At 39.1% G+C, this 15468-nt stretch overlaps 1 protein-coding gene across 4 annotated transcripts in view; it reads right to left on the reverse strand.

The window, feature by feature from the left end:
- The window catches only part of ARHGAP10 (Rho GTPase activating protein 10), a 323616-nt gene that overhangs the window by 149431 nt on the left and 158717 nt on the right, over positions 1–15468 (reverse strand). For all 4 annotated transcript variants that reach the window (XM_058721211.1, XM_058721212.1, XM_058721210.1 and 1 more), the window contains 3 exons: positions 7453–7534; positions 5427–5472; positions 2568–2633 (listed from right to left, as the gene is read on the reverse strand). In XM_058721211.1, coding sequence (XP_058577194.1) covers positions 2568–2633; positions 5427–5472; positions 7453–7534 — 194 coding nt within the window. The remainder of the gene's footprint in view (positions 1–2567; positions 2634–5426; positions 5473–7452; positions 7535–15468) is intronic.

The following is a 15468-nucleotide window of genomic DNA, read 5'->3' on the forward strand; positions in this document are numbered from 1 at the left end:
TTGAGTGAGAAATAATTCTTATTGTTTTAAGACACAGAGACTTGTGGGTTTCTTGTTACAGGACATAAACTAGCTTTATCCTGATGAAAAAATAAGTATGGCAAATCATGCCTATAGCATAAGAAAATCACTAGTCATGCTAGCTGATTTGTGGGAAATCATTGACAGCAATATTCCTTAAAGGAACTCACAAATTTAGGATAAAAGCCTCAGAGATTATACAATGTTTCTCATCATTTTTGATAATATAATCTGACCACTGATTCTCTGAACACTATTATTAGTCTATTATTTCACTAAAAGTAAAAGGCTTCATTCAGGAATGGAAAACCTTTAAGAACAAAAGATTTGAAAAAGAAAAACATGGGGCACTTGGGTGGCTCCGTCAGTTAAGCGTCCAACTTGGGCTCAGGTCATGATCTCCCAGTTCGGGAGTTTGAGCCCTGCGTTGGGCTCTGTGCTGACAGCTCAGAGCCTGGAGCCTGTTTCAGATTCTGTATCTCCCTCTCTCTATGCCCCCGCCCCACTCGCGCTCAGTCTCTCTCTCTTTCTCTCTCAAAAAACAAACATTAAAAAAAAGAAAAACATATGCTTTTAGTTTATTTTTAAATGATAAAAATCTAACTTAAATTGTGTAGACTCATTCTTCTATTAAAAACATCCAATAATTATATATTTATAATAAAAATACATCCAATAAAAATACATTCAATGCAGATTCGTGTGTGTATGTATGTATATATGTGTGTGTGTGTGTGTGTGTATATATATATTCCATTCAATGTATAGAACATTCCATAAAACTACGTATACCAATCAGAAAGCATTCTAGATAGATTTTAATCTGTTCAGGCAGAAGCAAGTATGTATAAAACATATCCTTTGGGGAAAGAACATAATTTATCAAAATAATAAACACACAAGTGATAAAATTAAGGCGCTTCACTTCAGGTGCTCAGGAGAAATAGAAACATGAATGATGAAGTGAGAGATATGAAAATCACAGTATTTTTTCCAAATTTTGGAAATTTGTGAAACACTAGGAAAATGAAGAAATTTATCAGCTCAACTTCAGGGCAGATGAAGGAAAATCTGTCACAGACCAAACTGCCACCATAAGAGAGTGTATGAGAAAAGGCTTTCTATGGCTAGGGATTTTATTATCGATGGGCAAACCCCTAATCATAAAAGGGCTGGTACTTCTCTGTCATCCGACACTTTTATTTCTGACATGGCTCCATGACAAAAATCCTGTTTTGACAGAAAGCATGAACACAATGCTTCATCCACAAAGTCATCCAAAGTGGGACCAGGATACTCAATACATGAGAGTGAATGAAATATCCATTTATCCATACTTCACTCGGTCTCTAAACAAAGAGAAACTCCACCTCCAGAAACAGCCTGTTTTGTAATGTTTAATCTTTCATTTCTCCAAAGTCTGCTGCAATGGCTGCAAAGCAGAGGGACCCTGTTTTGTTGGGTTTTGGGGGGTTTTTTTAGGGATTATAAAGAAAAAACTTTCAGTGAGGGAGGGATTAGCTTTCCTTAAATTTAAAATGGAAACAACCCGGGGCGCCTGGGTGGCTCAGTCGGTTAAGCGTCCGACTTCGGCTCAGGTCACGATCTCACGGTCCGTGAGTTCAAGCCCCGCGTCGGGCTCTGTGCTGACTGCTCAGAGCCTGGAGCCTGTTTCAGATTCTGTGTCTCCCTCTCTCTCTGACCCTCCCTCGTTCATGCTCTGTCTCTGTCTCAAAAATAAATAAACGTTAAAAAAAAATTTAAAAAAAGGAAACAACCCAAATATTTATCAACAGGTGAATGAATAAAGAAATTGTGGTATATCCACGTAATGAAATCCTGCCTAGCAGTAAAAAGAAATGAACTAGGTATACACTCCACAAGATGAATCTCAAAAGCATTATGCTACATAAAGAAGCAGACTCCAAAGACTCTGTAACGCATGATTCCTTTTATATGAAATGGTTTTTAAAAAAGAAGGAACAAACTAAAGTGATAGAAAGCAGCTCAGTGGTTGCCAAGGGCCAAGGAGGGAGGGCAGGCAGACTGACTGCAAATGGACATAAAGGAACAGGGAGAGGAAAGCCAGGAATCTCCTATGATTATGGTGGCAGCTACAAAACAGTACACATTTGTCAAAACTCACCAATTCCTACAGTTAAAGTCAGTGAATTTTACCGTATGTAAATGACACCTCAATGAAGCTGACTTTTTAGAGAGAGGCCAGCAAGACAATGGAAGATGAGACTACCCTAATGGAGAACAAAAAAGGATTCAGATTGGCTGTCCAACACTGCTGATTCTTCAAATAGTTCTCATTTCAGCACTGACTTCAGTGCTGGGGAGAAATATAAATGTAAACACAAAGGAAAATCCCATGCTGCCATAGTAAATGGACAGCTCAATCTCTGACCCCCAGAGTACATACACATTTTGCATTGACGTCTTCCATTCTACAACACTTAACCATGCAACAGGCACTTTAAATACTCTTAGATTTTACATACCTAGAGCTTTTCATGAATAAAATGATTCTATCATGTTACCTCGTGTTTCAACTGCACTGATGCATTTTCTGAGAATTGTGAATCCCATCTTATCCAACTGTGCGCCTAAAAGAAATAGTGTTAAAATATTAAGGGCACGATGAATTATTGATGTTTCTCTTCTTTACAAAAATAGAAAAAAAAATTTAAATTTATTTCACTATTAAAAGAAAGCTAAAGGCCATGTATTCCCATGTATTATAATGTAAATGAGAATTTCATATATTTAGAAAAGCACTTATTGGAATAGGACACCAATTACCAATAATTTATAAATTTATAATTCATAATACGAAATAATTTTTATACTAATACATATGACTTATTTTAAACAGTGGAAAAGAAAGTGCTATAAATCTTTAGGGATATCTATCTAAAAATGGGTAAGATACATTTTGCCAAAATTCCAACAGCAGCTCAGAATTCTTTTTTAGTTATACAGAGGAGTGAAGTAAATTACTTGACAGTTGGAGGGAGAATTAACACAAACCTCTTTTTTTATTATTACTATTTTTAATGTTTTTATTTATTCTTGAGAGAGAGAGAGAGACAGAGGGCAAGTGGGAGAAGGGCAAAGAGACACAGAATCCGAAGCAGGCTCCAGGCTCTTGAACTGTCAGCACAGAGCCCAACACAGGGTTCAAACTCACGAACTGCGAGACTATGACCTGAGCTGAAGTCAGACACTTAACCAACTGAGCCACCCAGACACCCCAAGAAACCTTTTTTTTTTCTTCAACTATAGAAAAATTTTTTTAAAAAAAATTTTTTTTAATGTTTTTTTCTGAGACAGAGACAGGGCATGAGTGGGGGAGGGGCAGAGAGAGAGAGGGAGACACAGATTCGGAAGCAGGCTCCAGGCTCTGTCAGCACAGGGCGCGATGCAGGCTTGAACTCACAAACCGTGAGATCATGACCCAAGCCGAAGTCGGTCGCTCAACCAACTGAGCCACCCAAGCACCCCCAGAAAAAATTTTTAAAACACTTCTTAAAAGTATTATTTGGGGGGGGGGGGGGGGGGAGTATTATTTAAGCCATAAGCTTGAAGAAGAATTTCACATTTCATACCATGCTCTAATGTTTAATGCTTTATTATTTTCATAATGAATTTAAAACAGATGATTCGTATAGCAGAAAAGATTTTACAATTTCCTATTTTTTTTCCCAGTATAAGTGCTTGCCTGTGATTAGGCTGGCACATTTGAGTATCCTAATAAAAGATGATTCTTGTTTCAAAAATGAAATCAGGGAAAGTGAATGCTTGAGCCTGTATTTAGAACTAAGGAACAGTAATATTGACACTTATCTCTCAGGGGGAACAGCATGAACAATCCACAAATATAAACTGTGCAGGTTTAATGCTAAGTTTGAGGAGAACTTTAATGAGGAAAATCAGGCAATGGTTTACTGTTTAAGGATCTACAATTCATATTTTATAAAATGTTTAGCAAAACTATTTTTCAAAAGAAGTGGCAGGTTTTTATTTCTCTATAAAAAATAACTGAAAGGAAGGACAGAAGGAGAAAAGGAGTTGGGGGAGGAGAGAGGAAGAGGAGAAAGACAGAAGGGAAGAGAGAAGGAAGTAGGAGGGACAGGTAGGGATTAAGAAGGTGCCTCAATGCAAACAGTTGAGCATCCGACCCTTGATTTTGGCTCACTTCATGATCCCAGAGTCGTGAGACCAAGCCCTGTGTCTGGCTCAGCACTAGACGTGGAGCCCGCTTAAGAGTCTCTCTCTTCCTCTCTCTCTGCCCCTCTCCCTCCGTGCTCTCTAAAATAAAAATAAAATAAAATAAATTTTTTAATTAAAAAAAAAAAAAAAAAAGGCGCTTCACATAGCTTTACAACTGGCAATTTCCAATACCAGGCAGGCTAGAGAGGTCTTTTATTCAAGCACTGGCTCAAGTGATATATACACATCATGATAATTTGGAAATCATGTGTAAAGAACATAAACTTTCCAAACTGTATACATGTGATTAATGTAACCTTAATTTAACCAAAGATATCAAAAGTAAATTAATGAAGAAGCCAGCAACTCTGATCACATTTTTATCTCCGAAAAAATAAAGACTACAGAACTAGGCAGTGCTCCCACATTCCTGGAGTACATACGATACATGGAAGATGACTGCCCTAAAATAACTGAATATGTGTGACTGTTATTTTCTTTGTTGTTTATTGGAGAGATTGAGAGAGAGAGAGAGAACACATGCAAGCAGGGTAGGGGCAGAGAGAGAAGAAAGAGAATCCCAACCAGGCTCCAGGCTCAGTGCAGAGCCTGGCACAGGGCTGGATCTCACAAACCACAAGATCACAACCTGAGCCTAAATCATGAGTCAGACGCTTAAATAACTGAGCCACCCAGATGCCCCAATTGTTATTTTCTAAGGTGCAATAATTTATTACTTCTATAATCCATACTCAGAGAGTTTAAGGATAAAAAATATCAAGGGTGGGGGTAAGGGGGTTGCAAACAGGGGACCTGATAAACAGTTCCTACCCATAGGAACTTACAACTTAGGAAGCTGAATGATGTACACCTGGAAGTCTTAGGTGTTTATGGCTATAAGAATAAATATCAATGAGAATTGTGGAGGAAACATTTTGGGCTTTGTAGAGAAAGTAATTATAGAGAAAGACTTAAAAAAAAAACAAAACTCAGAAAAAAATCAATGAGGATTACAGCAGTCCAGGAAAATCTGGGTTGGTTGCAGTAGGTAAAACAGAATACATATATACATTTAGAGATCTAGCTTAGAGAGGATACAGAGCACACGGCAACAATCTGACATCAGGAATGAAAACTAACTCATGAAGAAAGGCAACAAACAGTCCTTTTTATGAATCAGCACTTACTTCCTTCTGGTCTTGGGATGATGGCTCTATTAAAACTATGTAACAGCTAGTAAAAGAGAAAAAGGGAAAACAATATTTTTAACATATCAATATAAAGGTTTCAAGTAGGCATGCCTATGACCATGCAAAAAAAACAAAAACAAAAAAAGATCGATATTGGCTAATTATATACTAGTATGTGCTCAAATGCTAAGATAAATAACAATCAGGGGCACCTCTAAGTCTACTTTGTCTCTTGCAGAGAGGTATGCCATGGTAACAAGAAATAAGATGAAGGAGCTAGGATTCTTGAGCAACTAACTGGAAGTTTATGTAAATTTGAAATGCTCAGCCTTACAGTTACAGAATGACAAAGAAACTGCTGCAATAAGATGAAGCTCATTTTCTCACCACTATTTCCAAGATCTGGTATTTACTTAACAATGAGAGGACTCCTGGTCATAATTTAAATAACTACATCTGAAAGAGCTAGGTGATAATTCTGGGCTGCCTCTAAGAACTTCAGCACTGACCCATTATTTGCAAGTCATATATATAGCACCTGGAAAAAAAAAAATGCTACTTTAGGTGTCCTCGCATAAATACATAGCTAAATGTTTTCTTTCTGCAGACTTGCCTTCGTCTGTGCATCTCAAATTAATTACTTGCCTCTTTGTGCTAAAGGAGAGGTTAGGTCTTCAAGGTTACACTGCCTTTGACAACAGACTTATTTCTCAAAGACTGAGTCATGTGATCTTTTCCCTGGGCAAACTCACTTTCCAAAGCACTTGAATGTCCGGGGAGAGAAGTCCTAGTTGCTGCATTGCCTTTACTAGAGAGGATTAGTATAATGTATTTTGGATTCTCAGTAACCATTAATGCTGTAAATACTCTGGATTCCCAGCTAAAATTTTCAAGGACAAATTAAGACTAGACAGAAATAAAAGGAGGGAGGCCAAATGTAGGTCAAATATAATAAAATAATACACAAATCTGATTACCACTCCCCCCCCCCCCCCAAGCGTGATACATTCTCTTCTATAGCATCTATTTTTAACATGTATACTTTGGGTGTGCATTTTTCCAACACTGAATCAAGACTGCCACCCATACCAGGGCCCAGCTCCCTGGCCCCTATATTCCACCAGTGTGTTCTCTGCTACCGTAAGATAACACTATCGTCTGCCAGTTTCACAACTCAATTCTGACACCTCTCCTTTTACTATATACATGACCCCTCCTTCCCTTTGCAAGCCACTCTCCTTCCTTTTAAACCCTGCTAAAATGACAAATGCTTTCCAGTTAAGCCCACCTGGTACCTGCACTGGCAGTTTACTTAGAGGCGTAATATTTTCAGGAGAGTTTATTTTAATGGGTTCTATGGTGTTTTCTATAATTATCCTTACTAACTCCCCAATTCAATACATGATCTGCCAAATTCTCAATTCCCAAAGGCCACCAGGCCACTGAAATGAAAGCAGTACTCAAAGCAGCAAACAGGCTGAGTGTGTGTGCCTCTGGATCTATACCACTACCTTTAATTTAATCCTCAAACCAATCGTACAGAGGCCCATTCACTAAGGCTACCTGATATTGCATACCATAAACCATTAGTCTAAACCACAAATTGTTAAATCAAGCAAAATGACTACAGCAGTCACTTATAATATTGCCCTCACTGCCTCATATTTACTGTTCCATCTCCACTGAGATCAAAATGAATTGCAAGCATTTATTGTGTTCATCACCCAAAGAACTGTCAGGCAGGAAAGAAAAAATTGAGAATTTAGATGACTTCCTCAAGCAAAGCAAATCTGAGAGGCAGACTCAAGAAAAATCAAAAATAAAAACTAATGATACACCTGTCTTATATGTGTTGCTGCTACCTCAAGCCAAATTACTAGAATACTGAATGCTCCCAAGATGAATTCAAGTACCAGTTTCAGCAGGAAACTTTTTTCAAATACTATGAAACAAAAACAACATAAAAATGAATACAAGTCAACTCTAAAGGATTTGACATAAAACAACCATTGATTATTCTTACAGCTTCTTTTCCACCCAGAGCTTCCAACCACTGCTTCCTTTCCTCTTCTGAAAATGCCTGCATAGTCAAGGAAACGCCAGGCCTGAAAGACACCAAGTAATGGATCAGGTTAGCCCTCGGGCTGGTAAAACAAACAAACACAAACAAGCAACAACAACAAAGCCTGCTTTACTGCTTTCTAATGTTTTGTTCTGGTGATTAAGTTGGGGTTTTTTTTTTGTTTTTTTTTTTTTATTTATTTTTGGACAGAGAGAGACAGAGCATGAACGGGGGAGGGGCAGAGAGAGAGGGAGACACAGAATCGGAAACAGGCTCCAGGCTCCGAGCCATCAGCCCAGAGCCTGACGCGGGGCTCGAACTCACGGACCGCGAGATCGTGACCTGGCTGAAGTCGGACGCTTAACCGACTGCGCCACCCAGGCGCCCCAAGTTGGGGTTTTTTTAATTGTGATAAAAGACACGTAACGTAAGATTTATCATCTTAACTTTAACTGCACAGTTCGCCATGTTAAGTACATTCACATTACTAGGCAACCCATCTCCAGAACTCTTCATCTTGTAAAACTAAAATTCTGTACCCATTAAACAACTCCCTGTTCCCTTTTTGCTCAGCCCCTGACAATCTCCCTCTACTTCCTGTCTCGATGAATTTGATTACTCCTAGGTAACTCTTATAAGTGTAATCATATAGTATTGTTCTTTTTGTAACTTGCTTATTTCACTTATCATGGTATCCTCCATTTTCATCCATGTTGCAGCATGGATGAGAATTTCCTTCTGAAGGGTGAATAATATTCCACTGTGTGTATACGCTACATGTTGCTTATCCATTCATTTGTCAATGGACACCTGGGTTGCTTCCACTTTTTTCTATTCTAAACAATGCCGTTATTAACATAGGTGTACAAATATCTCAAGAGCTGGCTTTCAGTTCTTTTAGGTATATACCCAGAAGTGGAATTACTGGATATGACATAGTAAGAAATAATGTATTTGGTCTCTGACCCTGCTTCCTGGCACAAAGCTCCTAATACCCTTGGTATCTCCAAAATAAATGTCAGTTTATATTCTAATGAGATAACAGGGCTGCAAGCTCTAGGACAGTCTTGGGATGGAGCTGGTTACCAAGAGAACCATGTGACTAGGGGACTGGAACTTCCAGCCCCACCCCCACCCGTTCCAGGAGGGGTAACGGGCTGGAGATTGAGTTCAATCAGCAATGGCCAATTATTCAGTCAATTATTTCCTATGCAATAAAGTCTTCATAAAATACCCTGGGTATGAGAGAACTTCCAGGTTGGTATAAACATGAAGGTGCTAGAAGGGTAGCATGTCCAGAGAGGACGCGGACACTTCAAGCCCCTTCCCCTATATCTCTCTTCATATGGCTGTTCATTTATTTCCATTAAAATATCCTTTGTAATAAATTGGCAAAAGTAAACTGTCTTCCTGAGTTCTATGAGCTGTTCTAGCAAATTATCAAACCCAAGGAGAGAACCAGGGGGACCCCCCAATTTACAGCCCAAAGCAAAAGTGACAATCTGGACTTGTGGCTGGCATCTGAAGTGGCGGGGGGCAGTCTTATGGCTGCCTGAACCCTGAACCTGAAGGGTCTTCACTAACTTTAGTGTCAAAATTCAGTTCAATCAGGGTCTGCAGAGAACTGGAGAACTGCTGGGTGTGGAAAAGCCCACACATCTGTAGTGCAGAAAGGAGAAACAGTTCTGCCTCACAAGGGGCCAATGGTAATTCTATTTTTAATTTTTGGAGGAATTGCCACATCTTTTCCACAGTGGCTGCACTGTTGTGCATTCCCACCAAGAGTGCACAAGGCTGAGAGACTAAGAGAAAAATTACCAGGTGTACTCACAACTGCAAAGAAAAGATCCCTCCCCTCCCCCGCCGTTCCCCGGAACCAGCCAGGGCGTGCCCGGTTGTGGTTTGACCTAAAGGCGGGAACCAATCAAGTTCTACTGAGTGGTTTGAAAAAAAGGCGGGAACCAATCAAGTTCTGCTGAGTGTTCAAATTTAAATGTCAACCAATAACAGCTCTGTAACCGCAAAAAAATCCCTAACTTGTTTGTGCCTGTCTATAAAAGAAGCTGTAAGATCCTCGCTCGGGCCTCTTAGCGTCACTGGCAACGAGTGCGCGGAGGACCAGGTTCGAACCTGCAATAAACGACCCTTGCCGCTTGGCTTTGACTCTGGACTCTGGTGGTTTGTTTTTGGGGGGGGGGGGGTCCTTCGAATCGGGGCATATCAAAGGCTTCCAATTTCTCCATCCTCACCAACACCTGTTATCTCTTTTTTTCAAAAGTAGCCATCCTAATGGGTGTGTGGTGCTAGCGATGATGACAATTTAATAAAATAGATACAGGCTTATTGTTACCCAAGCATGGACAGAGTAAAACCAGAAAATCATTTTTCACCCCATCCCAATTCTACTTCCAAGATGGCAGACTACTAACGGTTTGGTGTTTCCTTCTTATTTTCTTGAGCCCTGTGTTGGTCCTCTGGGCCACATAATCTTTCTCAGTTCAGTTTATTCAGACACTCAGGGATTGAGCCAGAAAACTCTTTATACTGGGAAGGAATACTAGGTAAAAAAGTCATTAATAATACCTCTTAACCTGTGAGTGGTTTCTCACATGAAACAAATGTTGAATATTTGATTCAAGTATTAGAAATTAGTATTAGAAATGAACTTCTCTGGCAAAGAATTTAAAGGCAAAACATAGAAAATTGGAAATGAAAGTGGATGGTTGAAACGAAAAGTATAATAATTAATACTTGCAATATTTAATTCCCCTTTGATACTGAATATACTTTTTTTAAGTCTATTTTTGAGAGAGAGAGTGAGCAGGGGAGGGGCAGAGAGAGAGGGAGAGAGAATCCCAAGCAGGCTCAGCACTGTCAGCATTGTGCCCGACGGAGGGCTCAAACTCACGAATCGTGAGATCATGATCTTAGCTGGAATTAAGAGCCGGATATTTACCTGTCTGAGCCACCCAGGTGCCCCCTGAATACACTTTTTAAAGTTATCACTCCCGTGACAGTATCTCCCCTCATTTTTAACTAATGGATTATCTTTTTCAAATAAAGCAAACTGTAATAATCAACTATAATTCAATAATCATTACAATTTTTATAAATTACTGTAAAGTCAAAAGTCTTCCAAAAGCACAGAGACAAATGTGAACAAGCAGGGCTCCCAACACTCATTCCCAAAGGTATTACGGTTTCTCCCCACATGATTGTTTGCTTAAGGTTCACTACAAAGTAATTATAGCTACAATTGATAGGCTCTTGATGACAACCATGTTCTCCAGACTGAAATTTAAAGGAAAAAAAAAAAAAAATCACCAATAATCCCCCACTCCCACCCCTAAATAGCAAAATGGCTCTTTATTGTCTACCCCACACTTTTTTTTTTTTAATGTTTATTTATTTTTGAGAGAGACAGAGACAGAACCCAAGTGGGTTAGGGGCAGAGAGAGAGGGAGACACAGAATCTGAAGCAGGCTCCAGGCTCTGAGCTGTCAGTACAGACGCTAATGCAGGTCTTGAACTAATGAACCGGGAGATTATGACCTGAGCTGAAGTCGGATGTTCAACTGACTGAGCCACCCAGGCACCCCAACCCCACACTTTCTTATACTGGCCTCACTTTTCTATCACCTCGGCACTGCACAGTACAGACCCGAGGTCCCACCTCCTCCCGTTCTGCTACACACAGCATCTTTTTGGATCAAGCATCAAGGCAAGATGCCCAGACAACCAGTCTGTTTTAAGAAGTTCCTTGACTGGGACGTGAAGATTTTGGCCCTTATTCTTAGTAACCCACACTGGGCTCAAGGGAGTTAATTAAAATTGTGAGGGAAAACTTCAGATGGCACAAATGTTTTTCTTTACATTCTTTAAGTGATAAAACAATATTTACATATGGGGGTCTCACGTCTGCAAGAATGCTCCATTCTTGTCAAGAAGAAAAAATATCTAGTTACCTCTCTAAAAATTATATTTATTCAAACATTTAGTTATGTACTTAAATGAACAAAAGTATAAAACATAAAATAAGATGTGGTAGCGAATACATAATACAAAGCTGACAGCTTTTCTAGTCCTGGAATGGCAAAATTAGCAGAGAAAATGGGACCCAAGGCAAAACATGGTAACTTCTATCCCAGGAAGACAAACATGGAGTTTACAAACATTTATTGAATACCCTACCATATGCAAGGCACCGGGCTGGGCATACCACCCACAAAGGGCTTACTGTCTATCAGAGAAAGCAGAAGGTAAAAAAAAAAAAAAAAAAAAAAAAAAAAAATTACAAATAATCTATTAATGAGAATTGTACAGAGCCCTGCAAAAAATAGAATTGTACACAGCCCTGCAAAAAGCCAGCTACCCTGGAGAAAGAGGTGACAATAAAGACATCAGAAGGTGCATGCCCAAATACAAAGGCATTCAACCTCAAATATGTTAAACTGTTGTCAAGACTTGTCTGTGGGCTAATTTGGCTGCCAGTCTCGGGAGGAAATGTCACATTCTTACTATGGGAACTAAGAAAGAGAAAGGTCTGACCTAGCCCTGGAAGTCAGGCTTCCCTAGGAAAGGAACATTTAACCTAAGGCCTTAAGGATACATGAGCCTTGTCAGAGCACCAGGGCTAAAGGTATTCCCTAAGCCGAAAAGGCACAGAGGAAGGAAAGAACACACTTTGGGGGAGCTAGATCAGCCTCATCAGCCATCCTCCCTGCAGAGGCAGCCAAGGGATCCAGCCACAAAGGGCTCCTTGGCTGTGTGAAAGATCTGATTTATCCTACATGTCACAGGTTTTTAGTAGGGAAATAACATGATCAAAGGTGCAGGTGAACACTGGATGCTGGATGGAAATGGACTGAAGACAGGCAAGAGCTGGCTGCAGAGACTTGTTAACAAACTAAGAGGATGAGATCGAAGGGCAGAAATGAATTGAAAAAAATGCATGAACTCGGAAACAGGCAGGAGGTTGCTTCTACGCGCTATGGGCGACAAATACTGAGTAAGAAAGCTGCCACTCCAAGAATCAAGAGTAAGAACAAGTCAATTACAATGTTTCATCAATAACTACTAAAGGGAATCCATGAAAGCCAAAAACAATTGAAGCAAATCAGGACTTAATATACTTACACCCACAAAATTAGAAACTGAACCAGATGAAATTCCTGCACTTTCGAGTTCCTTTTTATTTTCCCCTAAGGTTCTCCGTTGATATGTGAGGAGAAAGAATATTTACCACATGGACATGGTGGGATATTCACATACAGTGGCAAACAGAGACACAGATAAGAGAAAGAATGACTGGTTCTGGTGGTAACTTGAAACACAGGAAAAAAGTGTTGAATGATGAAGAGTCTAAAGAGTTATGAGCTAGAATTATAGATAGCACAGTAGAAAAAAAAAATTGTCAGGCTTCAGATGAAATAGCCACAGTACATCTGGATAAAAATCCAATGTGGCATAAAAACTAAAGTATATGCCTCGTCTCCAAGAACAATGACTCAGACTTGAGCCACCTAGCCCTTTATGGAATACAGCAGAGAAAAAGCAAACTTATTGAAAGATGAGAGATTAAACAGAAATATATCAGCTATAAAGAAAGAATTCTATTTCTGTTTACATTTGCCAAATGATAACATGGTAACTCAAAACAATTTCCCTTTTGAGAATTAATTCATCACAGGACACATTTTCAGAAGACTTCATACGTACAATATACAGGGATCAGTCACTAATATTATATAAAGCTGAGTTCCCATCCCATCACAGACATGACTCACACTCATCCCCCATTTGCTTCACCCCCACCTCTAAAACATTAGTGTAGGAAAAAAACAATGCACTACAACATGTTTTAGGGGTAACTCGGTGGCTCAGTTAAGCAGCTGACTCTTGATCTAGACTCAGGTCATGATCTCATAGTTTGTGAGATGGAGCCCCAAGTCGGGCTCTGCACTGACAGCACAGAGCTTGCTTGGGATTCTCTCTCTCTGCCCTCCCCAGTGCACGCATGCACTCTCTCTCAAAATAAATAAATAAATTTTTTTAAAAAGTTTTAAACATTCTTAATTTCTTAAGTTTCTTTTTTTAATAATCAATTGCTAGGAAATCATTTGGCAAATATGAGACTTTAGGAAGCATTGGACACATTTTAAACTCCAGTATTAACAGCATCTCATTGTTAAACCATAAAAACTCTTCAGTTTTTGAGACAAAGACATGGCTTACTCATGAAATTTAATGGATACATAGAACGACATGGTGAATATATGGATAGCCAAGAATAGAAAATTTTAGTGTGTGAGATAGATTATTCACAATTATATAAAAAGAGCAATTATATCTTCAATAACATTAGTGACTCCATTAGGTGACAACATTAGGTAACAACATCAGTGACTGCGTTGGAGCTGGAAATAGAATGGACAAAGTTCTAATTTTTGGTAGTTAGAGCCAATATTGCTGCAATGCATTACACTGGTTCACAGAGGACACAACATTCTCTTCCTCATCTGATAATTCATTTCAACCAAAGTAACATCTGAGTACATACTGTGTGCTAGACATTGTGCTAAACTCTGAGTAATTTATCGTCATGCACAGTAAGCAAAACTAATTCTTAGCAAATACAAAGTCAACAGCAGGAGCTCCATGAAGAAAAAACAGACAAAGGAAAAGAGAGCAACTTGCCACAATAGTCTATCTTTCTTTTCTTAAAACCGTAACTGTTGTCTGTAGAGCACAAGGTACAAAACTGAACTGTAAAGAAACACTTAAGTGGCACCTGGGTGGCTCAGTCAGTCAAGTGTCCAACTTCAGCTCAGGTTATGATCTCATGGTTTGTGGGTTCGAGCCCCCCATCGGACTCAGTGCTGACAGCTCAGAACCTGGAGCCTGCTTCAGATTCTGTGTCTCCCTCTCTCTCTGCCCCACCCCTGCTTGTGCTTTCTCCTTCAAAAAAAATAAACTTAAAAAAATAATAAAAAATAAACACGCACTTAAGTTAAAAAAGTTCTTGTTAAAGCAATTCATGTTTTCTTCATTCACTCATTAAAAAAAATAGGCACTATTATGCACTATTAAGCACTATCAAGGTCCATACATGAGAAGCAATCTAGAGAGCTATTATCTGTATTCTACGTTTGACCCTGTATTCTCTTTCAACTCCATTTTTTATAGTTCTATCAAAGCGGTGGAAGACATGTGTTTTCCTTATATTCTACACGATAGATCAATGAGTTCGCAAATTAAGAAAATATAAAAATAGAAATGTTCACAAGGCATTTATGAGATATCAATTAATGTGATATCATAAATAGGGAAATTAAGGAAAAAATAAGCAGCAGCTATCAAAACTTACTATAGCAACAATCAGGAATATTCTAATGTTTTACTAAAAGGAATATTGAAAAGGAAAAGGAAAAAAACTAGACCAGCATGTTGTAAATCATGCACTAAATTTTACTATGTGAAGGGGAAACTGGCAAAGCCAAACAAAACACTCTAAAGTTATAGAAAGGTAGCTGTGATAATCAGTTTCACAGAAGGATTGCTGAGGAAAAAAGTTTTTTAAGTACAAGTCTATGAATCTTACATGTTTCCAGAAATGACCAAAGCAAGTTGCCTGATTTTTTTTTTTTTAATTTTTTTCAACATTTTTTATTTATTTTTGGGACAGAGAGACAGAGCATGAACGGGGGAGGGGCAGAGAGAGAGGGAGACACAGAATCGGAAACAGGCTCCAGGCTCCGAGCCATCAGCCCAGAGCCTGACGCGGGGCTCGAACTCACGGACCGCGAGATCGTGACCTGGCTGAAGTCGGACGCTTAACCGACTGCGCCACCCAGGCGCCCCAAGTTGCCTGATTTTACTGAGGGTAAAGACTATAATAACTTCTTTCTTCTACCCACCAAAAATAATAATAATAATAACAATAATAATAAAAAGGTTTCAAATAGAGCAGTTAAGCAA

This window comes from Neofelis nebulosa, chromosome 3 (genome assembly GCF_028018385.1).
Source record: "Neofelis nebulosa isolate mNeoNeb1 chromosome 3, mNeoNeb1.pri, whole genome shotgun sequence".
In the NCBI taxonomy this organism is placed as follows: Eukaryota; Metazoa; Chordata; class Mammalia; order Carnivora; family Felidae; genus Neofelis; species Neofelis nebulosa.